The sequence below is a fragment of the Xiphias gladius genome, chromosome 2 (assembly GCF_016859285.1).
Source record: "Xiphias gladius isolate SHS-SW01 ecotype Sanya breed wild chromosome 2, ASM1685928v1, whole genome shotgun sequence".
In the NCBI taxonomy this organism is placed as follows: Eukaryota; Metazoa; Chordata; class Actinopteri; order Istiophoriformes; family Xiphiidae; genus Xiphias; species Xiphias gladius.
This window is the reverse complement of record NC_053401.1, coordinates 21921878-21948995: the sequence shown is the minus strand read 5'-3', so window position 1 is coordinate 21948995 and position 27118 is coordinate 21921878. Positions and strand designations below refer to the sequence as shown.

Genomic DNA, 27118 nt, shown 5'->3' with positions numbered 1-27118 from the left:
AGAACTCCGAAAACAGTCGAACATTTCCATCACACCCGAAGTCACCGGTTCCACCGAGTCACCGCTGTCCCCTCTGGTATAGGAGACGTAGACCACATCTTCATCCTAGGGTTCCCTCCTCTACCTGTTCTCATCCGATCCGTTTTATAACCACTGACCGTGGGTCTGTTTCCACGGGAATATAGGAGGGTTTCTAACCATTTCCCCAGGTCACGTATCAGGTCAGAACCTGACTTGAGATTCTAGCTGCCCCCGGGATCCTGTTGCACGTAGGAACGAGTCAGAGTCCTCTTTCTGAGGCGCACCTTCGGTGCCAACAGTATTCTAACAATTCCGACAGCAAGTGAAGGCAGCAGCGCCCCCCCGAAGTCCCTCCCCCCGCGGAGCCAGGGAAGGTGCGGGGTATGTGGCAGTCCAGCGCCAGCGGAGTAGAAGTCCGGACGCAGGCAGGCAGGCAGGAGTCCCGTCCTTCCTCACATCTGGGCTGCAGCTGCTTTTTGAGGTAACTCCCTCACTCCGTCACGCGGACCTCAGCCCGGGCTGCGTTTAATCGCGTGAGTACGTCGCGTCGGTGCCCGCCGTCGTTGGGCTGAGAAGCGACAGCAGCTGCTGTCTCCGGTCACCGGGAAGGAACCTTTCAGCCCCAACACGGTCCACTTTACCGGTCTCACAGAAGCCTCCGGGGTGTGCGATAGGAACGGGCGAGCAGTGCGTGAGTCCTCTATGTCCGGCTGACGCGTGTTTACCGTCCCTCGCACGTTCACGGAGCCGCATATTATGGAGACGCGAACCCCGAGACGCTCGGTCAAACGGACTTTATGTATCAGTCGCCGCTGGTCGACGGGGAGCGGGAGCCACCGTCGAGGTTGGCGCGGTGTGGCGACGGCAGTCTTCGGGACAGAAGCAGGGACAGGGACAAAGACTCGGTCTTGAGATCGCAGGCGGACGCGCATTTAAAGGTTCAGCGAATCACCGCACGGGAGAGCCCGGCGGTGACGACCCGTCCTCAGCCTCGGCCCGGCGTCCGACCGCCACCCCAGAAGGGACGCGGGCGGCAGCAGAAATGTCGGTCTCTGTCCGGGTCAACCATCATTACCGAGCCGGAGACACTCGTCTGTCCTTCGCGGGACAACCGCCGACATCTCCGCCGGTCTGCGCGCGCCTCGTCACACCCGCCCCCCTGCAGGAGCGTGTTTGGGCTTGTGGTCCTGTCTCTAATCCAGCTGGGGGGAGGCCTCAGCCACCGCTAAGAGCTCGTCAATGTTCGTCTCCACGGGTCGATGTCACGGCCGGTGACACGCGAGGAGAGCCGCGCGTCCTCGAGTCTGTAACTGCAGACAGACGCACGTGAGAGTCAGGGAGTGCGCACCTGACTCACACGCGCGTCTGTAACAGCAGAGGTGACCTCGCGCTCACGCCGATTCCCTGCCGCTGGTGGTTGCGGGTCTCAGTTCCGACGCGCGCGACTCCTCTCAGCCCGGTTGCGCCCGGTAGAGCTGCCGCGGACGCAGAGGGGCGTCGCTGAAATGTTTCCCAGCCGTCCCTCCCTGGGGAACTGCTCCGTGTCCACAGTTCAGACGAGGACACGTCAGGCCGAGCAGAGGAGGGACGCAGTCTCATGTCTTCTCTCTGTCTCCTGCCAGGACCGCACGCGATGCCGAACTGGGGAGGAGGCAACAAATGCTCCGCGTGCCGTGGCACGGTGTACCACGCCGAGGAGGTGCAGTGTGACGGGAAGAGCTTCCACAAATGCTGCTTCCTCTGCAGTAAGTGTTGCTGTCTGGGCTCGGGCTGAGCGTGAGAGACAGCGTTTCTGGTTTTGCGTGACTTTGCCCATGAAGGACTTTCAAAGCACGGCACGCACTGTTGCATTGATTTCCCAGGCTCGGACCCAGGTTGTCCTCGGAGGGACAGTCCCCGCTTGTACACAAAGACCCGCCTAACAGATGCATCGGGAGGTTTTTCTAAAGTCTAGAAAAAAAGACGAACCGAAGACCAAGGCCTGACCCAGGTCGGGTGGTCCAATGAAGGGACACCGCTCAGATGCATTATGGGAAGGGTAGGATTCAGCTAAAAGCTAAGATTTCTCAGCCTCCGTCTCCCGTGAGTCCCGCGAGGTCATGCTAGGGATGCAGAGACACGCCGGACCAGCAGCTGAGCTCACCAAGCGGACCGGCCCTGGTCCGGGTGTGACTGAGTTGACGTCGGTGTAAAACTCCCCGTCTGAGCTCAGTTACACTCGCTGACGCAGGTCAGGGCGCCCCGGTCTCGCCGAGCCTCCAGGACCCGGGTGAACGGGACGTTACGTCCTCGCGTGACTTTGCAGAGCCCTGAGCTCCTGTCATGCGATGCTGCTGACGGACACTGGTCCGAAGACTCTCACCCCTCGTTGCGTATTATTGAGGGAAAGGTCTCAGGGAGCGCATCGACCCGCTCACTTTATTAGTATCTCTAATGGAGTCAAATGCGTCTCTCTGCTGTTCTGTCCCGGTCTCACGCTGCAACGCCCCCGAAAGGTCATTTACAGAGCGAGAGGAGCGGGCTCGCTGAACTCGGTTTCACCTCTCCCCGGCTCATCGGGCAGAGCTCGCGCTGGCATTTCTCCCACAGGCCGTCGGTTGTTAGGTTCACACTGCGTCGCTGTCAGTTTGCTGGACGAGTGGGCGGCCCGCGCCGCCCCCGAACTGTCCTCGCGCTCGTCGCCGAGGACGTCCCGGCGAAGGCCGCGCACGGAGAACGGGCGCTTTCGTGTGGCTGCTATCAAGAGAAGGCCAAAGCAACCTGAGCCACAAAAGGGCAGTTGTGTGCCCCCCCCTAGCAGTTCCTTTACAAAGGCTGCTCTGTTTCACACCCCCACGGAGGAGATGGTGAACCGCGGGACTTGGTGTCCCTGGTTCTCCTCCTCCCTTTCCTCCAGTTTCTCAGCCTGACATTCGCCACTCTTCATTTCTGCGCACGGTAGGCAGCCACTGACAGGAAGCCCCGTGGGACTCCACTTACTGCGGCTTTGCCTTCGCTGTCTGTTAATACTCGATGCGGTGGCAATGCAGAACTAACAGCGTTGCTATGGTGGAGGGGGACTGGAAATACTCAGAAACCTCAGAGAAACCAGCTGCAAACACAGGGGGTTGAGGAAGTATGAGGACTTAGGAGCCATTTGATTGGACCAACAGAAATCTTCTAACAAGCTCCCAGCTCTCCTTTTCAAAGTGTTGGCCACGAGATCAGAGAGACGTGAGTGGAGACATTTTTCCAGCCAGTCCTGTGAAATCGTAAACCGGTTTCAGATGGTCAGTGTGTGAAGGATTCGGCTGATCCCAACAACCAGCATTTGTGTTCAGTCTTCAGCAGCTGCTTGTTTTCTCAGAACGGGTTCTATAGTTAGTACGAACCTGCTAAACATGGCTCCTCCGACCGCTACCGATGGCGTGCTGACGTCAGGAAAACCAGTTGTGATGATTAAAATCTGTCCCGCTGCTGAATCCCTTCTCCTTCTCTGCACATTCATATGTTTGACCCTATAGACTTCCACTACGCCCACATGGAGCAAAAGGAATGTGACAAAGAAAAAAGAGAGAAGTAGTCGATGGCAGACAGAAAAAGATGAGGCTGGTTGTGTTTGAGATGGAACGGGAAGGATGGCAACTTCCCAAGCATCTTCTCCCTGGTAGCATTAAAGCTCCCGCCTCGGGTCACATCAACCAGATGTAGGCCTGGGACTGGAACAGCAGAACTTCTAAAGACCGGTCTTGCGGGGTCACTGCTGAAAAGAAGTTGAAGTGGCAGTTAAGACTCAAGGACTGAGACATGTTTGAGTGTCAGTGATGACTTGAGCCAGAAGGGTCAGTGGTTAAAACATTAGTGCCATTTCCAAAGAAAAAACGTTGGCAGCAAACGCAGATGTTCTTCAGAAAACCTTCCAGTTGTTATAATAATTTCAGGGCATCATCGTATTTCTTCCTGAACTAAGAGCAGATACCGATTTTTTTTTTTTCCTTTTCAGAGCAACTTTCTGATCAGAAGAAGATGCCCTACCTCTGTTGTTGCCTGTCAGCTGACTCCCTCTCTCTGTGTCCACAGTGGTCTGCAGGAAGGGCTTGGACAGCACCACACTGGCCATTCATGACCAGGAGATCTACTGCAAGTCATGCTACGGGAAGAAGTACGGGCCCAAAGGCTACGGCTACGGGCAGGGGGCGGGAACGCTCAACATGGACCGAGGAGAGCGGCTGGGGATCAAACCCGAGGAGTAAGCCGGGCCGGGCGTGGCATCGAGACGGGAAGAGTGTGGAGAAGGAAATCACAGATGATAGTCACAGATCCTGTCATGAAATCCAGCCTCACTCTATGTGCTGTCGTTGAGAGTTGTGTTGTGCTTCCCGTTTCTCACTTTGCTGCGCTTCATCGAGAGCTGTGTTGACTAAAGATGAGGTGGACTTTTAGCAGTGGAAACCTGGCGGTGCTGCCACTAATTGTGAAGCTACTTTACATTTGCTGTTCCGTAGCTTTGTCAATACAAAAGACGCCTCGAAGTCTGTAAAAAAAAAAAAAGGAACATTCATCCGACTTAATTGCGCAAGTGGCTGCAGCGAGGTTGACGAGGTCAGGGAGGTCAGTGGCGTCAATGTATAATGATGTTTGTAGGTTGTGGCAGGAGACTGACGGTGCTCTCGTCTCCAAACAGAATGATTTCACTCGGCTGAACTTGAAACAGTTCCCCAAGACTTCAACGAGAAAAAATTCAACACGATGAACACGAGTCAGCGGGTACATGTAGTAGTAGTGGACGGACGGCAGGTAGAGCCCCTCCCGGCAGAGACTGTCCACTTAACTAAATGCTTAAAGGGTTTGTCTCCGGAGCGGGACGATAAACTTGTACCAGGTCCTTGTTGGATTACTAGCATCGTCTAAATGGCTACAGCTTAGTACACTATTGATGCTCGCGCACCGGGCAGACGCCAGTTACCGTAAAGGTCGGTAGGACATTTGAGCTTGAGTCCTCCAGTTTAAAGATGTCAGGGCTTTTCTGTTCCGCACCGCCTGAAGCTCAGGGCTCAGAGAAACCTCGACGGGAATACTGGCGGCCTGCGTCTTGATCAAATCCAGCTTGGCTGCAGCCCTTCGCAGCTGGTCTGGTAGACCGTGCAGATCCAGGCGGAGGAAACTCAGAGTAACCATCTAAGAGTTTAATACATCAGCTAAGAGATCAGGATCATTGCCCTCCAGACTTCCAGCCTGCTGCAGAGGCGGTCGAATGGGACGGGGCTACTTCCTGGGCACTCAAAATCCAAAATTACACGCACATCTGAGACTTGAGGAGTGTTAGCCTGCACATTTGTAACCTTGTGGGCACCAAAAACAAACAGGGAAACACAGCCCCCCCCCCCAACGCACGTACCCAGAAGTCAGGTGATTATACTTTATGAAAGAGTTCATTATGTAACAGGCAGGATCCATCTCACCCTCCTCTCTGTCCTCGGCCACAAAGGGCCTCATTCAGGGGCCCCCGGGGCTGGCGGTCATCCTTCGATAGGCACCGCTCCCGGGCCCCAGGGCGCCCTACTCGCTCTCCCACCGCTGGCTGACGACAGAGAGAGAGAGAGCGGAGGAGCCGGCTGTGACCTGTTTGTCCTCTAAGAACATTCAGACAATAATGAGTCAAAGGTCGTCTCTGTAGATGTCACCGAAGCAAGAGTTCCTGTTTAACCAACGCTGGCACAGCTGAGGCACTGAGCTATTTCTGTAAATGATGTGAATGTTTTGGGTCATACTGCGCTCAGGATTTGTTTTTGGTTTTTACGAGAACAGGAGGTTCTGGTGCAGGAAGAACTTTGAAAAGAGTTACCAGTGTTTTCTAGGTTTTATTTTATTCTTGCGAGCTGTTGAACTTCCTTGGGCCTTAAAATGTTAATCACCATTTTTTTTGTTTCACCGCAGAGGAAAGTTTTGCTCCAAATAAGTTTCTCTAAAAGAGTATTATTACACAACAGTCAGTAAAATGTTTCATCTGACTTTAAGCACTTTTTAAAGTATCGCTTCAAGTATTCAAGTGACACAACAGGAATAGACTGGACAATCCCAACTATAAATACTGAATCATTCACTTAAAGCCAGATTGCTGGAAACCATTTCTCATGTCCTTATTTGTCCTTCCTTTCCCCAGGACACAGACTCACAGACCCACCACCAACCCCAACCCGTCCAAATTCGCCCAGAAGTTTGGAGGGTCGGAGAAATGCTCCCGGTGCGGGGACTCTGTCTATGCAGCTGAGAAGATCATGGGGGCAGGAAAGGTGAGAGTTTATCTGATGCATCTTCTCAAACCGCTATGATCAACGTTTTATTTTTTATACTAACAATGGATCAAGAATGTAAGCTCAAACGCAGGACACTGAATCATCCAATCAGCTCGCCTGACACGAAGGGCCACACGAGCCGTCGTTTAGATTTCGGCGGTGTGTGCGTCAGCTGCTCTGTGAGCCTCAGCGACCCACAGCTGCCCATAACACGCTTCTCCGCACATTTACGTGTAAGGGATGAAACCCAAAGAGAGATATAACCCTGAGTTCAGACTCACCGCTTTCATGGAGGACAACAGGCTGTAAAAAAGCCGGCGTCCGGCAGCGAACAGGGAAACCAACACGTTGTGTAAACCAGCTGCTGAACGCAGTGGAGCATTTAGCAGCTGAAGAGCCCGATATTTCCCTCAGGAGCTGGAGGAGACCAAATCTGAGCTAAAAGGAGAGCGAACTGTTGGCGAACACGTTTCCCACGCGTCAGTGTTGTGTTTACAGCTTCTTGGTGCAGTCTCAAGCAACCCAGTGAGAAAAGCCCATCACAACTTCCCACAGCCGAAGTCGGCTCCCTCAGATTACTGATTTGTGGCTTGATAAATGAATTAATTCAACTTTTTTGACGATTAATACCTGATGGTTGAATATTCAACAACTACTCATTATTTTGGGTCACGGTTGATATTTATCTTACGACATAATAAATACAGCTGCGTGAGCTGACAGTGAAGCCAGGAGGATGTGTTTGCAGTGTGAAAAACGCTCTTTGGACATAGTCTACACTGTCAGGCAGATTCAGATGTGACATCTGCCAAAGTATTAGCCAAGTCCACTACGTGGCTTTCACTTGTTCAGCCAAGTGGCGAAAATTACGACTCGTGGCTCGGGTGCGGATTCATGGGTTGTCATGACAACACTGGGAGAGACTCCACCAAGAGGCCGTGTGCCAAGGAATCTGATCGTACACCACAGATTTACAGAGTGTGTCCCTATGATTTAAGCTGCAGTGTGAACTTGATGGGATCATACTTGAAATTTCTAATGTGTAGTGTGCAATCAACTTTGTAGAACTATCATTACGTAGCGGTATAGCATCGACAGCCCAAACAGAAATCAGACCTCTAACCCAGGCTGTGTTGGTTCCTGTAACACCACAGGACCACAGTCTACATCACAATCCACGGCTAAAACCGGTTTGGCTGGATTGAACGTACGTGGTTTTTACAGTGCTGAACCGCATGCAGGAGGTTTGGTGTGGCCTCTCCTAATGAGAGAACACACATCCTGTTTCTATGCCTTACACCGCTCCATAAAGTTTGGACGGGATCTTCCTGACGGCTGACGCTACTCGTGTGAGGCTGCGTGGACACTGGGGTCCTGGCAGACGCTGTGGACGCTGCGGATTTGAAGTAGACGAGTCAGGGTAGAGGGATCTGTCAGCAGGATGTTTAGTTCTGAGGAACAAAGAGTGTCAGAGTAGCTGCTCACATGAAAACCGGTCCAGAGAGGAGCAAAGATGTGTGTACCGAGGATTTCTGTTTCCTCTGAAAAATGGGAGTGGACCGTTTCCTGTCGCTGTTGGCGCGTAGATTCACACACGAGCTGATTTATAGACGGTGACTTCATGGGGTGGGTAGCTGTTAATGTGTCTCCTAATGGGACGGAATCCATGTGAGGCTCCGCTCACTGGCTCAAGCAAAACCTGTAATGTTCTGTATAATGACGACACTGAGAGACGCCCCGGCTGTGGGGAAACTGAGCTGCTTTGATGGGAAACAATGAAGGAAAGATCCAAGAATCATCTGCAATTCTCAGCCGTAAAAAACTGCAAACTAAACAGCTTTTCTGTGGCAGGGTTTTGTTTTAACACTGTACAGGCCTAACAGTTTAAGGTAGATTTAGCTCAACAGCGTGAAGACAGACGTGACCTGCTGCCACTGTAAAATTAAAATTCTCTCTCTTCACAGCCGTGGCATAAGAACTGTTTCCGCTGTGCAAAGTGTGGCAAGAGCCTGGAGTCGACCACCCAGACTGAGAAAGACGGAGAAATCTACTGCAAAGGTGAGACGAAGCTAAGTATGTGTCGTGTTTCATTACAGCACAGCAGCCGAAAGCCTCTGTTGCAGCTTCCATTTCCTGACGGATTACTGTCATCGCTAAGGGTTCGCCGAGAGCCAGCAACAATACAGTGTAAAATAACATTTGCTTTAGCCAACACATGCATTGGCAAAACAAGAGCAGAACAAATCAACCATGCAACATCTGCTGCAGTGGGATCCAGCAGCAGCAGCAAGTTTTCTCATTGGAAACAGAAAAACATCCATTAACGCGGAATACATTCGGTCTGCTGTGTAATCACTGACATAATTAACAACAGAGAGACCAGACCATGTGACGCCTAAACTATATACCCATGAAAATGGTGCCGTTCATGTGGTGTGAAGGTGTGACCAGAACCAGCAGTAGCAACCAATCCCAAAAAATGTAACCTATTACGGATCCAAGAAGACAAGAGAGCTGAGAGCTGAGCAGGACGACACGAACGTGGAGCAACCGTGGTCTGATGGACTGAGAGGGTCGGGTACAGCGGGGGGCAGCAGGAATCGGGTTTGTTGGGCCTCCCCGCGTTCCCAAATCTCAAACCAGGAGGACTGGCGGCTCACCAAAACTCTAAAAACAAGTTAGGTGCGAGTCCATGCGACCTTTTTAGTGACGCGTGGCTTTAGGTATAAAAACGTTGGCGGGACATGAAATTTGTCGCATACGTTCGTGTTCCACAGAGGGTTTGGTTGCACCGACTGCGGTGATCCCTTAACTTTTCCTCTAGCGCCATCATCAGGTCAAGGTTTCAATTTGTCCGGTTCTCTGGTTTATGACCAAATACGTGCAAAGCTGTACATCGTGTATCATGCTGATTGGTAAGCGTTAGCATGCTAACACGCTAAACTTCAGTTGTGAACACGGCAAACATTACACCTGATCCACGTCAACATGATTTCACATAAAAAATGATGATGATAGCCAAGGGGACTTCTTCTCTTTTGCTAGCTCAACTAAGTTGCAAAAAAAGGGTGACAACTGACTCAGGTGAGGATTTGTGGATTGTCATAACATGCCTGCTAATGTGATCTTAAAAGGATGTTTTACTGAAAGTGAAGAAACCAAAAAGGCTCCACAGCATCGAGCAGTGAACAGCTCTTTAAACTAAGCCGCTATTGGCAGTTGGTGTTTTCATATCAGCCAGAACAAAACTGGATGGACCGGCTCTTACGCAACGATCCCATGACACTAAACACGTAGAGGCCGTTGTTCTTCCCTCCATCCTGAAAGACACCGGCCTTGTCCAGCTAACAGAGCTGCTCACTGTCCTCTAGACCCCAGTGGGCACAAACATCTGCAGTCAGGCCTCCACAGTGAGTTCTCTCTCCTCTTCAGCACAATGGGACAGGATGGCTCGGCGAAAGAGAAGACATACACACACACACTGGCGGACACAAGGACAGACAAACACACACACACACACACAAAGGCATCAGCAGATGGATGTTTGCTGAACGTCACAGCGAAACCTTGCACTGATGAGCGGGAATGTTGCATCTGGTCTCTAAAGCCAAACAGGCCAAACTCTGCTGCTATCAGTCAGCGGCTTTGTCTCAGAAGGCTCGCTGTCCTCTAAGAGACATCCTGACGGCCTGAGCAGCAGCTCATGACGGACAGCAGACCTGTGACGTCACATTTGCAAAAGAAAGCTAAAGCAACATCAAGTCAGAAATTCTGCACCTACCAGTCTGACCAGAACCTGAGCCGTGAGCTCACTGTGAGATAAACAGATCTGAGCTGGGAAACTGGTTTTCTGCCCCCAGCTACTGCCATGTAAAGGACCCGCACGCACGCGCTGACACACTGACTCTCGCTCACACACGCACGGTGTTTTCTACTCCGGCTGGTGAGACCTCTGCTCAGGTCGAAGGTGGACACGGGAGGTGCCGGAGAATGTCGTCGTTGTCGTCGTCAGGCCTTTTTCCCAGAAGACATTCCGACATGACAGTAAAATGAACGACGGCTGAATCCCACGCAGCTGCCTCAGGTCCAGGGTCCTGGTGTCGGGGACGCTGGCTCACTGTCGCAGCGTCAGGACTCAGTGGGACACCTGTAGGAAACAGGCCATTGGCAGCAGACTGTGGTTGCGCTGAGTAACTAAAGGGACATTTCAACCAAAGCGCAGTAGCCAGGACCTGGAAACCTTTCTATCCATCAAGGTAGGATTAGTATTACTATTCCAGCTGCAGCTCACCTCATCACACTGGAACTCAGGGGTAATGGGTTTGTGGTGCTCCACAGGCCAAAATCAAACGGACATTCAACATCTGTAAAACTCTACAGCGGCCTCTCGTTCCAAATGTTAGTTGGAGGGAGAAGCTGCTGTCATCAAAACGAGACGTTACAGAACTGGTTTAGGAACAATGAAACCTCGCGTTAATCCTTTCCCCTCTCTCTCGCTCTCCACAGCGTGTTACGCCAAGAACTTCGGGCCCAAGGGGTTCGGTTATGGCCAGGGAGCTGGCGCCCTGGTTCACGCTCAGTGATGGCTCAGCCTGACCACCTGTATACATTCCTCTGTCCCACATGAACGTCAGCTTTTTCCGCCTCTTTACTTGTGTTTTCTACCTTAAATGTTCTGATCCTGAAACAGGTGCCGACGATACGAATAAACACATTTACAAACCAAAGCACTCGCTCACATTTGACTGAATTTTATTATTAAAGCCATTAAAACTGAACCATGCCCATATGTTTACATCTGAAGCTGAGTTACAGTGATGTCTGAAGGTGGGCAGAGAGGCACTGGAGATGATTATGTGCTTGATCTTTTTTTTCTTTTCCTTTTATTATCCCACATGGTGAGGTGAGAGGGGAGACACAACAGGCTGCTGGAAGAACTAGTGAGGACTGAAATGGCTTTGAATTCTTGTCCTGGATGAGCTGGGAGCGCTGAACTCTGCCTTAGAGAAACTCAAGTCCACGTTTACCTCCTGTCACTAAAAGGCATTATTAGAACACAAGTGGCTGGTTACCGGTGGCACGTTCTGCTGATATATGACATCTAACAGCCAGAGTCATGATGTTTGACCTTTGAAGCTCACGAAACGTAGCTGCTGTGTGTTGTCTTTTGTAGGGCAGTGACATCAGTGGTTAGCAAGTTGGGGTGGGGGTGGGGGTGGGGGTAGAATGACGACATAACCGTCCCCTTCTGATGATGCAAACACGAGGCCCAAAAGTTTTCGGAGGCCTTAATATAATATAACCTCCCTCTATCCTTAAAACTATTGCAAAAACGAAACCGTTTGGCGTCTGCCTTAGTTCTCTAGTGTCTTTGCTTTACAATTTGTACATCCAGTGGTATAACAAACCCAGCGATATATAACAGAAATAAAAATAAAAAAAACAAACAAAACCGACAAAAAAACAAAACCAAAACAACCCTTTAGGATGACTACAGAGTCCACAAGCATGGAACATTCAAATATATTACAAACTTGCACAGGAGGGCCCGACTGGAGATCTGGCGACCTGAAAGACAACTTCCACTAAACACACTGGATTGGAGAGAAACAAACTAATAGAAAAGAGACAAATGAACGTAATGCAGAAAAGTACTTGCAAATACTTAACATTCACTATATACAGACACGTGGCTTGCCGGGCGGTCGCCGTGGTGATGACGATGGGGTGGGATTGACGCGGCGGGGGCGGCGAGAGCCCAGCTGTCCCAAGCATCGTACATGCAGTGGAGTTTCTTGGCAGGGAGGAATTCAGGGTTAAAATGCCTATAGACAGCAGTGACAGACATCACTAAAAGCTACAGTCATACACTTGGAGTATAGTCACTAGATTTTCTTCTGCTTGGTTGGAAGAAATCCCCCAAACTCAAAAAAAAAAAGAAAAAAAGAAAAAGATCCAGGAGCACCTTCAACTAACACTGATGGAAAAAGAAAAAAAAAAAAAAAAAATAGTTACAGAGAAAGATAATCTTTATGTACAGATGCACATTCTTTACACTTGTCCATCCTGCTGCTGCTGCCGCTGCGCCGACTGCGTGGGGGTCCAGACAGGAAGTGATTGAAGGCGGCCATGTCTGACGGGCCCCTCGTCCTCCTCACTGTAAACAAAGGAAGCGGCGCCGCTGGGCCCTTCTGTTCAGTAACGGCCGAAGCAAAAATAACTACAAAAAAAAGGATCAGTGCAATGTTGTAGGCAGACAAAAGACAAACAAAACAATTAAGACTTTACAGCTTCTCGAGAAAAACACACATGGAATGAACCTTTCACGTAAAGTCGTCTGTCCTGTGGCGCTCTCTCTCTCTTAAACTCATCTCTGCTGTTAATAAATACACTCGCTGTACCTGTCTATAGAGTTTCATGGTAAAATTCCGGGCTTCCATGTTCAACAGCTACAGGTACTTCTTTCATATTTTTTCTCATAAAACCTACTCAGCTAAAATGGTGTGAAATGTAAAAACGATGGCGCTAGAAGATAGTTACTTTTTCTATAAATAGTTTTAAAATAAATATACCTGTATCACATTGTCTGTAGGATATCTTCTGTCACCTTTACATTGATTTGCCACTGAAGAAGTCCCAATTCCCGCATTTAATCCTGCTTGACACTGCACAACAAACATGTCAGATGATTTCTTAGCGCCCCCCCCCCCAAATAAAAAACAAACAAAACAAAAAAAACACAAACACTCGTGTATCTCCTAAAATTTCGTCTTCAGCGGATGCAGCTCTATTTCAGCAGGTGAGAAGTGGGACTTCTCCAGCGGCTCCACCTGTAACCCAACTGATAAGTTCAACAATGTTGGCAAATCCTCATCAGCTCCATGCAAAATTCATCATGGTGCAAAAGCAAGACCTTAAAAAGTCATTCCCTTATCTCTGTCATACTCAGAAAACAAAATCATGGTTTAAAAAAAAGAAGAAATAACAACTTTCCTTTAGCTTGCACGGCCACCACAGTTAATTATCACAGGAACGGCAGAGTTCCTGAACCAATCAAAAAAAATAAAAATAAAAAATACATACAGGGCACATCAACAGGGACACCATAAATAAGGATATAAAGTGGGAAGGGAAAGAATGATACTGCCACTTCACGGCGCTGCTGTCTCCGCAGTGTCAAACAGAAGAGCTTTTATTTCGTAATTCCTCGCGTCCACCGGCCTCTCTCCTCTCCGTTCCTGCCTGGCAGCAACGCACCGTCCAAAGGGCCCGGGAGAAGAGACGAGGTGGAGGGGCTGGGTAGCAGTGTAGGTACAGTAATGAATTCGGATGCTGTAGAATAGTAGTAGTAGTAGTAGTAGTAATAGTAGTAGAGTTGGTGGTGAGGGCAGAGAGGGGGGTGTAGCTGTGGTGTTGCCCTGTAACAGCATGCTAGTCCTGGCTGACTTTTTTTTTCCTAAGTCTTTTGATCGGTGAGGGAGAGATGGTCCAAAAAAGCAAGCGCTCCCCAGAACAGCATCGCTCCGATATGAACGTCGGGGGGAGAAGGGAGGGAGGGGGCGATCCTTCCGAACTCGACACTCGACTTCCCCCTGCTCCCCCCCCTCCCCCTTCCTCTTCATCCTCCTCTACACCAGCTGGTACCCCGAGCCAGACGTCTGGTCGTACTCTATTGTGTACTGCGTGGTCCAGTCCACCGTCACGGGCCGGATCAGACCACAGCAGCGGATCTCGAAGAAATCTATGAGGTTTCGGACGCAGCCGTGGCTGTAGAGAGACAGAGAGAGAGGAAGGTGGGAGGCATCGGTCAGAAGGGAACAGCGTCACCGCTCTACATTATAAAAATATAGCGTTCCACATCTGCAAAAACAACTGACGGCACCATTGCGGACGTTTGGTTTACATAATACAGACTGTGTTGTGTCATTTCCTGTGGGCTGTCTAACAGAAAAGAGACACGGTCATCTGGGCCTAAAGGTAACTTGCGCAGCTTTTGGCCACCGGCAGCTACAGAGCAACATTTTTACAACTGGGTCCCGACTTTCATTGCAAACACGACTTAAGATACTCGTTAAAATATTAGAAACTGATTGTAAACATCAATTTGAAGTCTTTATAAGAAAACTGCAGGGCACCTTTAACAGACCCACCTGAGTGAAATAAACAACCAACGCCTGCTCGGCCCTGCGGTTCTCTGTATCACCTGGCCTCACTCTAAGGACCACGGCAGTTTGTCGCACATCTCTGACAGGTTATATACCCCAAATGCATTATCGGTATCCTTTAGGAAGGCTCTATTTCATCCTGATCAAGTCCTAAACCTGCGAAATACCGAGGAACGACTGGAGGTTTCAATTCTCCTCTGGACGCTTGAAGCAGCAGGGTTTCCATCAGAGTTTTGTAGCAAGGTGCAGGTGTACAACGTTGTCCAAGATTCAGACAACATCCACCCACATCATAAAAATGTATTCACTTTTAAGAAAGAAAGCATTGACCTTTGACCATACGTGTCATTTCCCACAGAAAATGCCACATATTGAATGAGCGTGGCTGTTGTTTAGGCTTTTATCCAGGAGCTAAATTAATCGCGATACACGACGCCTCAGGATCTGGACGCTTGCCCGCGCTGCTTCTCCTGCTGGAGACACCGAGCAGCCACGGGCACGAAAAGAGGTCAACACAGTAAGTTTGGAAATGAATACATTCACGCAATCAATGTCTTCAAGGGAAGGGTCATCTGAAATTCAGAAACGCCCAAGAGAAAGATTCTCTCACTTAGCTTACTTTCTTTAAACTGGCATTTTACAAAAATTCAACAGCAGCGGCTCAGAAACAGTGTTTCCCATTACTCTGGATAATCCAGAGAGCAAGCTGTCAGTGGTTGTCACAGGGACTAGTTCCTCTGCAGAAACAGGGACACTCAGCTCTTAAATACTTTAAATGCAAGTTGTTTTTTTTAAACACTGTGAGCAACGCAAATGAAACTCTGTTCGCCTCCACTGTGCTGAGGTAGAGGAAATCTCAGCGGCCGATAGTTCAGAAAGCTCGGCGCATAAACCCAAAGACTCTGCATGGTTCGATAATGCTGGTGCTACACGAGAGCGTGTGTTGCTTTTTCCCTCATTTGGGTGAACCGACCGTCTAATGTTCTCACTGCGGCCCTGCTGAGCTCTCTGTAGTAAACACATAACGGGATCATTTACTTGAATGGGCTTTCGATGGACGTGGCTGTGACTTTAAAGTGCTTGTATCTCCGAGCGTTCATCCTCTCGTTGGTGGTGATTCCTAGAGCGGCAATCTAGGAGAGGCAGAAGCAAAGAGGTCAGCCAACAGTTCACAGAAATGTCAGAGTAACAGATGGAAATATCTACCGAAATTCAAACAGATACAGATACGGCTACTGTCACCAGTTTCAGGTAACTAGACTCAGCCAGCTGAGAGTGTAAAAAGTCAATTCAGACCTGGTAGAGCTGACACATGATGAGCACGGCCACCCACATGAAGTGGAAGACGCTGTTGAGGAACATCCAGAACATCCAAGGGGAGCAGGAGGCGATCTGGGTCAGATAGAGCCAGAAACCATCCTTGGAGTAACTGGTGGTACAGTGGATCCTCCAGTCTGAGGGCAAAGAAGATGACGTGAAGAAGGCAGTAGAGAAACAGAAAGACCGCAGTGCGGGACTGGGCCAATAAATGAGAAAAGGCCTTTCTGACTCACAGGAGATGCAGCCGTACATCATCCAGCAGATCATGCAAAGCAGGAAGAACAGATAACCCATGAAGTAGCGGTGATTCCCACTTCCTGCAGACGGAAAGAAACACGTCATATTCTATTCTCGTCACCTCCGTTGGTCGCGAGAAAATGTTTGAAGAAATCAAGAAGTCACTGGGATGAGTGGGTGAATTCCTGGACAAACAGGTGACACCGCTCTTCAACCGGAGTCCAAAATCACCACCAGCCAACTTCTCTGCCGAGCAGCGGCTGCTCAGGCTGCCCACAAGCAACGGGTCGGACATTTTTCCAGCCTCCACAGAGACTGTAAGAAGCTACAGGCTGCAGAGAAGGGAAGACATGTCCGAACCCTGAGAGGGCTTTTCCTCAGGTTCACGTCAGCTACAATCTTTATTGAGTAGTGAGAGGAACACGGTTTAGACGGGCCCTGAACTATAACTAGCCTAAGCCTCTCCAGCCATGCTAGCAGCTCTGTGAGGCTGCACTTGGGCAGAACGGTGCTTTGAGCTAAACGCCAACATGCTAATGTTTAACAGGTTTTACCACGTTCAGTTTGCTCACCATTTTAGTTTGGCCAGTGTCAGTCTGGAGCGGTGGGCAGATGGACGGGCGGACAAGCAGACACTGCCATCCACAGAGCCACAGCGCTAGCACGGCTAAAAAGACTCGTGCAGTGGAGTCACTATTTAATGAACACAGTCATGCAGATGTGAGCAAATCAAAGAGCTTAAGAGCCCGAGGGATGAGAGGAAAAAACGGCTGACCTGACAGGGTGGCCGGGTGTCACGTTTACATTTTCTCTGCCTCCTAGCGCTGAGCTTGAGATCAGTTTTAACAAAGAACGTGCCGTCCATTGCTCCATTAAAATACAACTGTGGTGTCGATTCGACGGTATAAACAGGCGTGACAAGGAAACACAACTCTAGGATGTTATCTGTCTAGAGACAGTCCTGTTGATTTAAACAGACAGGAAGCATACTTTGCCAGAGCACCTGCTATAAATTTACAGTACAAAGAAAGCCAGAACTGCACCATAAACTACTGTGCTTTGAATCTTTTTACGGCCCCTGGTCTCGACAGCCATGAGGCGGGACTCGTTGTTTGTTCAGACAGTTTCCTCACTTTTGAAGCTTCATCCTGGCCACCTGCTTTCAAACTGGAAGCGCTACGAGCCCCCTGCACCTCTTCCTTCCCCCACCGTCTCCAGTCTGCAGACGACAAGCCTCCGCGCACACACCTACGTCTTTCTAAAGGCTGCTTCACTTTATTTCCCTCTTCGTTTCGTGAACCTCGTTGTCAAAGCCTCCTCCGCTGTGTTGAGGTTCTGTCGTTACTCGTCATGTTGGCTGTTTCTCATTTTTCCAGGTTGTTTAGTTTGAAATGTTTTTTTTATGAGTCACTTGAAGCTTTTATGTCCTAAACGTTGTATTTTACAGTCAACCAGATCTACTTGTTTTGTGTTGGATCATGATATTTTATTCCCTCAACTCAGCATGTGTCTCCGCTGTGTACCGGAGCCAGATTAAAGTTAGAGCAGAGCCTTTGGTGAGGACACCTGCTGCTTCTTAGAGCGGAATCTGGAGCTAATGAATCACAATAAAAAGCCACAACTTTCAATCTGGGGAGGATAACTATGAGCAGCTGCTTGTTGGGAAGTGCGTGTGTTGCTGCTGTTGCCGACATCCTCGTAAATCTGCGGCGTTGTTGACGTACCGACACAGTTCCCCACCCAGGGACAGTGGTGGTCGAACTTGGCGATGCAGCGGTTGCAAACGGCGCAGTGTTTGGACCTGATGGGCTTCCGTATCTGTTAAGAAACACAGACAAGGAATGTTTCCAATAAAATGTCTTATTATTAACATTATTCTCTGTGTGCATCATCAATTTCCGTGGAAGCAAGGAGACAGACTTTACCAAACAGGTGCTGCAGAATATGCTCAGATCCAGGCTGCCCGTCTCTGCCAGCTCCACAATCGTCTGGAGGACGGAAACAAGAAACAAAAGCAGGGTTTAAAAAAAGCAGACAGAGACATGGCAGAAAAATGAATGAACAACTGAGAAATTCATCTCGCCGAGGTCTATTTGGCACCGCAACAAAAGAACTACTGACAGTGAACAAAGCTGAAGCTAGGATTTCCATCCGAATGATCACACTGGAAACTTGGCTGATTCACGGCGAACTGGGACCGAGGCCACTATGGGCTTTACAGTTGAACTCACAAGTGAGAAATTTGTTCCTCTTTAATCAGCCTGCATTTACAACTTGTGTCTGTGCAAATAAACTAAAGATACAAAAGTCCTCATCTCCACCAATGTCACAGGAAAACGAGAGGTGGAAGGGGACCCTCTGCAGCGAGGGGAAGCCTTTGATCTGGGGCGGCTGACCAGCCGGAACTGCGGTGAGTCCTGCGCCGCGCTAACAATGCAGGGTAAATTTAGCTCTTCAGCGGTCGCAGGGCGGAGAATCGGGGCCTGCTAAGAGGCAGAGTCACTGTTGTCCTCCATTAGAGCGTGATAATGAGGGACAGAGCAGAGAGGGACGGCGACTCTGGGCAGCCAGCCACTGAAAAGGTTCACAGCCGAGGTAACATCACATGTGATATTAGAAAACAATGTGGAAAAAAATGTGTACATGTCCAAAAAGCATGTGCTGCAAGTAGTAACTACAACCATACTCATTACAGTGACATATACCACAGAGATAAACACTGGGAGTGGAAAAGTGTTTCAAGAGTAATAGGGAACATCAAACAAGGCAGAATGATCACAAATGAGGGATTAGACAGCATCTTTAACACAATGTTGCTTGTAATTTTACCTTTTTCTTCTGCTCCTCTGATGCTTTTATGATTCCTGGGTCAGACTTCCAAGATTTTCCAAAGTTGTAGAATAGAGCCAGGGTGTTTATCAGGAAGGGCACGTGGACAGTGGCGAAAGGCAGATGTACAGTGAGGTTAAGGAAGTTGGTGGACCAACGGCTTTTTCTGCAACATTTTTGTCTGTTACTTTAACCACAATCAACTCCTACTCATTTCAATCACAGTACTACTACTACTGGACTGATGACATCAGCAAGCAACTTCATTTCGGTTCATGACACTACAGCTGCATCGAAACACATCATTTAAAGCTGCAGTGGTGTTTACAGGTGGTAGTGTAACCGGCTGCTGGCCGGAGCTTCACATTCATTGCACTGATATGTCAGCGGTGTGAAACTTCAAGTATAAATGTCCTTCCTTTAACCTTTACCTCTCATGTTGAATATGTTGCATGTCATTTAAAAAGAAATCATTTCTCTCAGGTTCCTGTCTGTTTCTACAAAGAATTTTCTCATCAGCAGAAGCTGATAAGCTGCTTTACTGCAAATTTCTCACTATTAATATTCAGCTGATGTCAGCCAGAAATGACATGAACAAGAAAAACGGTGTCTTTCTGCAGGACAAACACTTGGTTCTAGAAACACTTTTTGAAGTAATGCCCATGAAAATTGTTTCCTGTATATTTACTACAATGACGTCAGTCGGAGCCAGATATTCTATTCCTAGCATCATGATGAACGGACAGACTGGGACAAAGGGACCAGCTGCGTCAACTCGATTCACCCAGTCAAGGAGGGATCTTTTCAGCCTGTCACAACAGGTCATCACGACTTCCTTCCGCGAATACACACAAGAGACCGTAAACCTGCCCGCTTTTATAGAGGACAGGCTGTTCACGCATGTAGATTCTTTGTTGAACGACTAACAGCACAAACAGCCTGGTTGTGTGAAGGAGTTTCACGGTGAAAGTGTAAATGTACGAGAGAAAGTGGGGGGAAAAAAAAGAAGAATGCGTGCTCACACTACTGGGCTACTACCGGTGCCCAAAGAGCCCTGGTTTAAGTTCGTAAATGTATTTCAACATACAAGACAGACACACTGTTCCTAACTGAATCAAAAGAAGCCGTGGGATCAACAGTCTTGTGTATAACCATGGAGCGATGAGAGTATGCGGTGACATTTGTGGACCGGCCTGGTACAAGCGGAGTCGGTCCTGCAGGTGTGCATGAGTCAGCTGAATCCCAGAGGAAACCAGCCAAGGGACACGGAGAGACCGTGAGAGCGTCAGCACTTAACTAGTGCTACTGTGTGACTGACACTTTTGATTAGGAAAACAAAACTATGAGCCAATCATCCCGATAGATCACAGGGACTGAAAATAGTAGAAATGGGGAATAATCTCAGATGTCAAAATAAAAGCGTTGCATGTGAAAGTGTGTGGTCAAACATTCTGTATCAAGACACTACTGCATGTTGAAAGGTCACAAGTTTCAGTGGGGGGCAGTAAATGACGAGTCGTTGTCTTTAAATTAAACAAATGTCTAATTTAAAATGCCTTCTTCTGGGTAAAGGTGGTTTTACTATGTCCGTGTTGATAAATTGTTTAAGGGCACTCCACCAATTGTACATGTGCCTTTCACGAGTCCACCAACATTATGGATGTGCACTGCTAAATCGCCTGAGTACTCTCTCAAGAAAAGATCTGAGGATGGAAGCTGGAGAACCACAAAGCTTCAATTGGTGGCAGATGTGATGCCTCAATGTGTCTGGATCATATTCCAAGCTTAAAATGAAACACCTGCACTGTTACTAATACAAGGTTAATATGTGTATGCCCAAAATACTTATGAAAGCTAAGTGAATCTCACAGGTTTTCTCAATGTGAGAAACCATCTGGAAACAAATTTCAGAAACAAACAAGACAACAATCGGGCGTTTTGAGCTAAAGGCTAACAACACCATCCTAACATGCTCACAATGACATTGCTAACATGCTGATGTTTAGCAGGTGTACTGTTTACCATGCTCACCATCTCAGTTTAGCTTGTTAGCATGCTAACATCCGCTACAGAGCACTAAACACAGTGCAGCTGAGGCCGATGGGAATGTCATTGGTTTTGGAGGTATAAACCGGGTCATCCTCTGAATCAAATGGCTGGGTGTAGCTTCACAAATGAGCTGCTCTTCTACTGAGCTGTAACGACTGCAGTTTGCATTAGTGGGCACAGTGATTCTCCACAGTTGACACTGCACAGTTGATGTGAACACCAGCCACCAAAGAGTCCACCAACAACCCCAACAGATGATACTAAAATCCTCTGAAGGTCTGTTGGGAAATCTTTTACTAGTAGCTGTGAGACTGTCTGTAGAGACACACCAGAGGCTTAGAAGTAACATGCCCCAACAACAACTGTGGTATGTTGGTGAGAATGAACCCATAGCTTTTGTGGTCATCCCTGCAGCATAGTTAGGATTTCATTTATAAGCACTTTCTTCACACTGCCAGAGTCAGAGAGGCCTCTACAAGTCCCTTCAGACCACATGAAGTCATTCATTTTCATAAAGAACTGGGTGTTGACAATACACCCAGTCTGTGAAATACTCTCTGGAGTACCTCATTGGTCTAATGGAGTTGCCCAGGTAGTCCCAGTGTTTGATGCAACTCCTCAGACAAATGGGTTTCAGTGCTTCTTCAGAGAGAGTTCGTCAGCCCCCTCCCTCTGGCACCCATTTATCTCTCGAGGGGCTGTGCTGAGGCGTATTTGACAGGAATTGGCCACAGCAGAGGTCAAGCAAAAGGGTCAAAGGCAGATTTATCCCAGTGGTGTGTGAAGATAATAAAGTTTAAGAAGTTATACTGATAGAGTCCAAAGCCCACGGTTTTTATGGTTTCTACAAAACAGTCTAAGTCTTTTTTCGTCGGTTTTCCAACGTCGTCCTTCTGTTATTTTCAAACGTTTCCCTGCTGGAAATGCATTTATGAGCAAAGTCTTCCCTCCTTTTGCTTCTGAGAAATGAGGAAAATATGATCTGGGCCGGGAAAGACAAAAACTACCCTCACACAGCTCAACCCTTGTCATTTGATCTGACTTCAAACACAGGCCCGAGGAGGATAATGAGCTCACAATATCAGAAATGGCAGACCAAACATTTGAACCTGGAAGGCAGAACAAAGATGTAAAAAACACTTCAACTACTGCCTGAAAGAGTTGACCAGGAATGTTTAGTAACTAACAGCATGAGTGGGCCTCTGTCCTTCTACACTGCACTAGCTCCTTGCATATTAGATATCATTCAATGAAAAGGTCAGCCAAACAGTAGAACCTGAAAAGAAAATGTCTCCTTTCATATTGGACAATATAATCAGGACAGGACACTTTAAACCAGATGTTGGAAACTTTTAGCCCTTGACACAAAGGAAAGGCTTATATATTCATCATCATCATCATCATCATCTACAAATCCAAGTTCAATAGAGGTTCACTAGAACTGCAAGCACGTACCAAATGGGTAACCTAACCAGCAACCCACGCTGGGCCTCAGCCCAGAGTTTATGTAATCAGGCCCTGAATGGTCAGACGGCGTAGACGGATTCTTTGCAGTCTCCTCAGCGTAAAATGAGGAGACAGCAAAGGCGGACATTAGAGGAGGTCAAAGGCATCACTATGCTTCAACTGGACTGCTGTCAGATGGTGAAATGTGCCTGAAACCCCCACACTTTTTCTACGTGGGATTTGGGAAAGGGGGGGCTGCATCCCACAGTTTTTGTTTGGAAATGTCTGAAACCGACAACGATGCCCACTTCACGCGGCGATTAGCCAGAGACAGCCAGTGAAAACTGTGGCAGGGCCTGAACTTCCTTATCAGGCTCCTGTTTTTTATTCTTCACACAACTACTTCTTTCATTTTTCTGTGTGTACAACTAAGCAGAGCTGCAACAATTACCCGACTGATCGATTAGTCGACTGAAAGAAAATGAATCTGCAACTATTTTGATAATTGCTCGGCCATGTTTCAGGCAGAAATGCTGCTTCCAAAATGTGATGATTGGCCGCTTTTCCCTGTCATAGATGAGAGTTCATGAAATATCTTTGATGGAAGGACAAATCAAACAATCTTCCGACGTCACACCTTTGGGCTGTGAGAAGTTCTCACAGGTGTTTTTCCCCTACTTTGAAATTTCATAGACTAAACAAGAAAAAATTCAGTAGATTAATAGTTTTGACGGTGAAACCACGTGCAACACTATGAACGCCTCACAGGAAAGAGTCTGAAAAGTCTGTGCTGTTCCATCCATATTCAAATGATTATTCCATTTTGCTCTCCAGGGCTGTTCAGTGTGTGGCCGTTCAGAACAGCTATTAACGCTTGCCTTCAGGCACGGTCGTACAACACATCACACTTCCAAGCACAGCTGGACCTTCACTGGACATTTGTTCTTGTGGGCCGATCAAAACGATGCTTGTGGGGAAAACCTGGATGTGGCTCCTGGTGTTGCTACGCAACAGCGTGAACAGTCACACTTATTTGTTAACTTTAAATTTATTATCAACTTCCAGTTAAAATAAGCACAAAATGCACTTCATATGCAGACCACAAGATTGGCATGAATGTACGCAATTAGAAAATGTGCTGCCACCACTGTGAACTAATTTGTATGCATTTAGACAACTGGACAAGAACCAAATATCCACCTAACACCCCTAAATGAAAGATTGAACATTACAACAGACAGCCCACGGCTGCAGCCCTGTAGGAGAAAAGCTAAGCTCCCTGTGCTGTCAGGAACATGAAACAGCATGTCTCTGAACTGAAGAGGCAGGAGAGAGACACCATTACTGGGAAATGATTCATGGCAGATATACAGACTTAATGACAGCCTCGATAGCTGGAGGGCAAAAGAGAAGCCTGAAAGAACTTGTTTTTCCCAAGCAAACGTCTTCACACAAGAACGGACACGTCTGCAGTCAAAGGGTTAACTTTCCACGTGGTAAATGATCCATGTACGAACAAACATTTGACAGCGCACAGGATGTCATGTCACCAAACCTTTGCTCTTTGAAGATGAACGCACGCGAGAAAACCTGGCTGGTCGACAGCATGTGTGTCCTTCCGTCAATATAATGTTGATGAAAAACAGCAGCATTTCAGAATAACTGAGAAGATCTTTAGAGCACAGTTTTCTTTTTAAGCTGAGGGCAAAGACATCTAACTCTCCTTCCCATTAGTCGAGCACTGAGGCCTACAATTAAATGTCTTCCACAAACGAGAACTCCCCGCTCACCTCCTGCAATTAGCAGCTTCCGGACAGAAAGGCAATCCTTCCCTGAACAAAGAGGTACGTGATAGCAGCCAAGCTGAGGCCAACAGAAACTCTTTGGATTCGCTCTGTTGGGTTTCACCCAGCAGCTGTACAACACTTCACTCCCCGCTCATATTAGTAACACGCAGCGGACACGAAACATGAAGCAGCATGTTCATTTAATAACATTTTTACTTCTACATTATTCACAGTATGACCCAACAGCTCGTGGCACTTTACGCTTGCATTTGCTTAACTTCATTTCCGTCAACTCCTTCTGCTCTTAAACCATAAACCTTTCTCCTTCCCTTCTCCTTTAATCCACTTAAATTGGCCTGTAACTCAATCTAACTTAGGGTCCAGTCTGCATCACAAGTACTTTTCCGTGCAATCTTTGTCTTGTGCATGTTCTAATAAGAATAAATAGCCCATTTTAATGAACGTGGGTCAGAGCTGCAAGGCCTTGAATTGTTGTCTTTTCTCCAGTAAAGAGACAGTGTGTGCCAGGTCTCGAAACTGTCGTTCTACTTCACACACAGGTGGATTGTGGGTGAAAAAAAATAAATTAAATGTGACTATAGGTGGACACCAAAGCCCATCTGTCAATCTGGGTGGCTGGAGAGAGGTACAGAGGACCAAACTATAACTTGACTCGTGGCTTAATGTTGCACTTAATGAAGGGGAAAGGGTCACTGCTCAGTAAAATCCTCGGCATCACTTGGGATTTACAGATTGTTGAAAATCTGAAAGGTTAGTGCTTGATCCCAGAATCAGCCAAATTGTTTTGAGCAAAACACTGAATCCTTAACTTCCCTCACACCGCACGCCCCTCAGGATAAGACCCTTCAAGTATAAACCAAATGCCAAAACTGTGAATTATTCGATTCAATGTCATTCATCCATCACACGGATGGTGTAGCGTTTGCCATGATGCAAAGCAGGAACACAATTATTTACTCTTTAAACTGGGAAATTTCATTTTTGTACACAAAAACATTTGCAAAAAAATTTATAGTGCCCAGTTTTCTATCTGAGATCATCTAAGAATAAGATGGCTGGTGTCCCTTAGTAAGTAGGTGGCAGATGGTGGGTGGATTTTGTTACCTGTGAATAGCTGTTTCCCCATTTCCAGTCTTTATGCTAAGCTAAGCTAACTGGCTGCATGCAGTAGCTTCGTTTTTACTGCACAGCCATTAGAGCGGTATCGATCCTCTGTTCTAACCCTCGGCGTGAAAGCAAATAATTGAATTCTCCAAAATGTCAAAAACAAAACCAAGAGTGATGCAGTCCAAGACAGCAAAGGATATCATTCCAGAACCAGTAGAACCAGGTGGTGTACATCCAGAACTTGGTGGCCAGGTAGATTCCCAGAGGGAGAGCGCTGTGCATGGAGTGGTCGAAGAAAGCCCTGCTCAGAAAGAGAAGACAAGAGAAGAGAGGAAGAATGTCGCCGTTTCTTAAAATGGCCTCATCTGTTAAAAATCTGCCCTTGTCTCATTGCTGCACTGCATTTCCTGTCAATCAAATTGTATGAACTGTACTGAGACTAAGATCTGCTCACAAGGGCCCCCAGCATGCTGACACAACCTGACTGTGACACTGTCACTGTCACTGTTGAATGAATATTGCTTTAACGGGTATCACTCCCACTATGGACACTCGGCTCGTAACCTATGTACATTGAGGCATTCTTCCTGCGGATGTGACACCCGCTCACCCGCTGGCACATGCAGACAGATGCAAACCTAAGGCTCTGAACACTGCAGTCAGAGAGCAGCAAAAATACACCAGACCGGGACCTGATGACATACTGCAGCGGGACTCAACAGCACCCATGTCCACTATTCTTTCCACCCAGGAAAAATTCCAAGAATGTCAGTAATTATAAAGCTAACGCACCGGTTAATGCGTGTTATTGTAGTCACACAGCCAACAGCAGTGACAACAAACTGTACCAGCAGAACCAGATGGCAGCAGTGATGGGGTTTAAGCAAGGGGCATAGCGTGTGTGTGTGTGTGTGTGTGTGCATTTGAGGGAGATGGAAGAAGAGAATGAGTGTTAGCCAAGGCATGATGTTGACAATTACACGTGTCTTTACACGTAAGAATATTAGTACGTACAGTTAATGTCTTGGCTCAACAGTGTGTGTGTGTATTCTGAAAACTATGCCCAGTAAATTCCTTAGTTTATATTTCGTGTGTGCAGGTGTCAAGACATCTACATCTATACCTACAAATCTAACAAATACTCAGCGTCTTACACTGCAGGTAAATCATATTTACGATTCTATACAACAACATATATCTTTACAACAACATTGAAGATATACCCTGATGTGTGTTTTATGACATTCCGCCCTCATCACTGCTACTAATTTTCAAGAAAAGACACATCAATTAAACATACAGCTCTGCTACAACATGTAAGTAATCTAATGTGCAGCTTTTATTTAAGCAGCATCTTACTATGTGTGAGGTTTAAGTAGTTATGAAATTCATGCACTCTGATGATGGTACCTGTAGACTGAAAAACTAAAACAAAAAAATCCGACAAAAACCAGCCTATGACCAAATGGACAGTATCAACTAATTAAGCATTTAGATGAAAAGAGAAAAAAAAAAAAAAAAAAAAAAATCAAAAATTCTGGATATACTTCCACAGACTATGTAGGACACGGCGCACACGGCACACTGTGAGGTGTGTGTACTTATGTGATCGAGACGTACTTGGAGAGGAACTGCACGGCGACCCAGACGCCGGCATACATGATGCCCTTGATCAGCCACGAGTCGATATCCAGGTCAGCGATGAAACCAACAAGCCAGATGACCACGAAGGGCGTTCCCAGCATCACCTTCTGCCTAAACTCCTGCAGAGGGAGAAGGTGGCGGGATAAGTAATGGAGAGAGACAGGTGGATATAGATACGAGATGGAAAGGAGGAGATTGGTGGGAAAAAGATATGGAT

At 47.6% G+C, this 27118-nt stretch overlaps 2 protein-coding genes across 7 annotated transcripts in view; one reads left to right on the top strand and one right to left on the bottom strand.

Annotated features, from left to right (window-relative positions):
• Positions 1 to 369: 369 nt before the first annotated feature.
• csrp2 (cysteine and glycine-rich protein 2) lies at positions 370 to 11042 on the top strand. Of its 4 annotated transcripts, none has more exons than XM_040146037.1 (6): positions 370 to 502; positions 1644 to 1766; positions 4081 to 4249; positions 6164 to 6293; positions 8261 to 8354; positions 10803 to 11041. In XM_040146037.1, exons 2-6 carry the CDS (start codon positions 1655 to 1657, stop codon positions 10877 to 10879), a joined length of 582 nt encoding a protein of 193 aa, XP_040001971.1. In that variant the 5' UTR covers positions 370 to 502; positions 1644 to 1654; the 3' UTR covers positions 10880 to 11041. The 4 variants fall into 4 exon arrangements, with proteins under 4 accessions (XP_040001971.1, XP_040001979.1, XP_040001989.1 ...); XM_040146045.1 differs by lacking the exon at positions 370 to 502 and adding an exon at positions 589 to 708 and having other exon boundaries at positions 10803 to 11042; XM_040146055.1 differs by lacking the exon at positions 370 to 502 and adding an exon at positions 590 to 712 and having other exon boundaries at positions 10803 to 11042.
• Positions 11032 to 27118, bottom strand: part of zdhhc17 (zinc finger DHHC-type palmitoyltransferase 17) — a 31075-nt gene continuing 14988 nt past the window's right edge. For all 3 annotated transcript variants that reach the window (XM_040145997.1, XM_040146015.1, XM_040146005.1), the window contains exons 9-17: positions 26878 to 27020; positions 25458 to 25558; positions 18848 to 18972; positions 17944 to 18006; positions 17743 to 17836; positions 16015 to 16098; positions 15758 to 15915; positions 15500 to 15594; positions 11032 to 14063 (exon numbers count right to left, since the gene is read on the bottom strand). In XM_040145997.1, coding sequence (XP_040001931.1) covers positions 13925 to 14063; positions 15500 to 15594; positions 15758 to 15915; positions 16015 to 16098; positions 17743 to 17836; positions 17944 to 18006; positions 18848 to 18972; positions 25458 to 25558; positions 26878 to 27020 — 1002 coding nt within the window. In that variant the 3' untranslated portion in view covers positions 11032 to 13924. The remainder of the gene's footprint in view (positions 14064 to 15499; positions 15595 to 15757; positions 15916 to 16014; positions 16099 to 17742; positions 17837 to 17943; positions 18007 to 18847; positions 18973 to 25457; positions 25559 to 26877; positions 27021 to 27118) is intronic.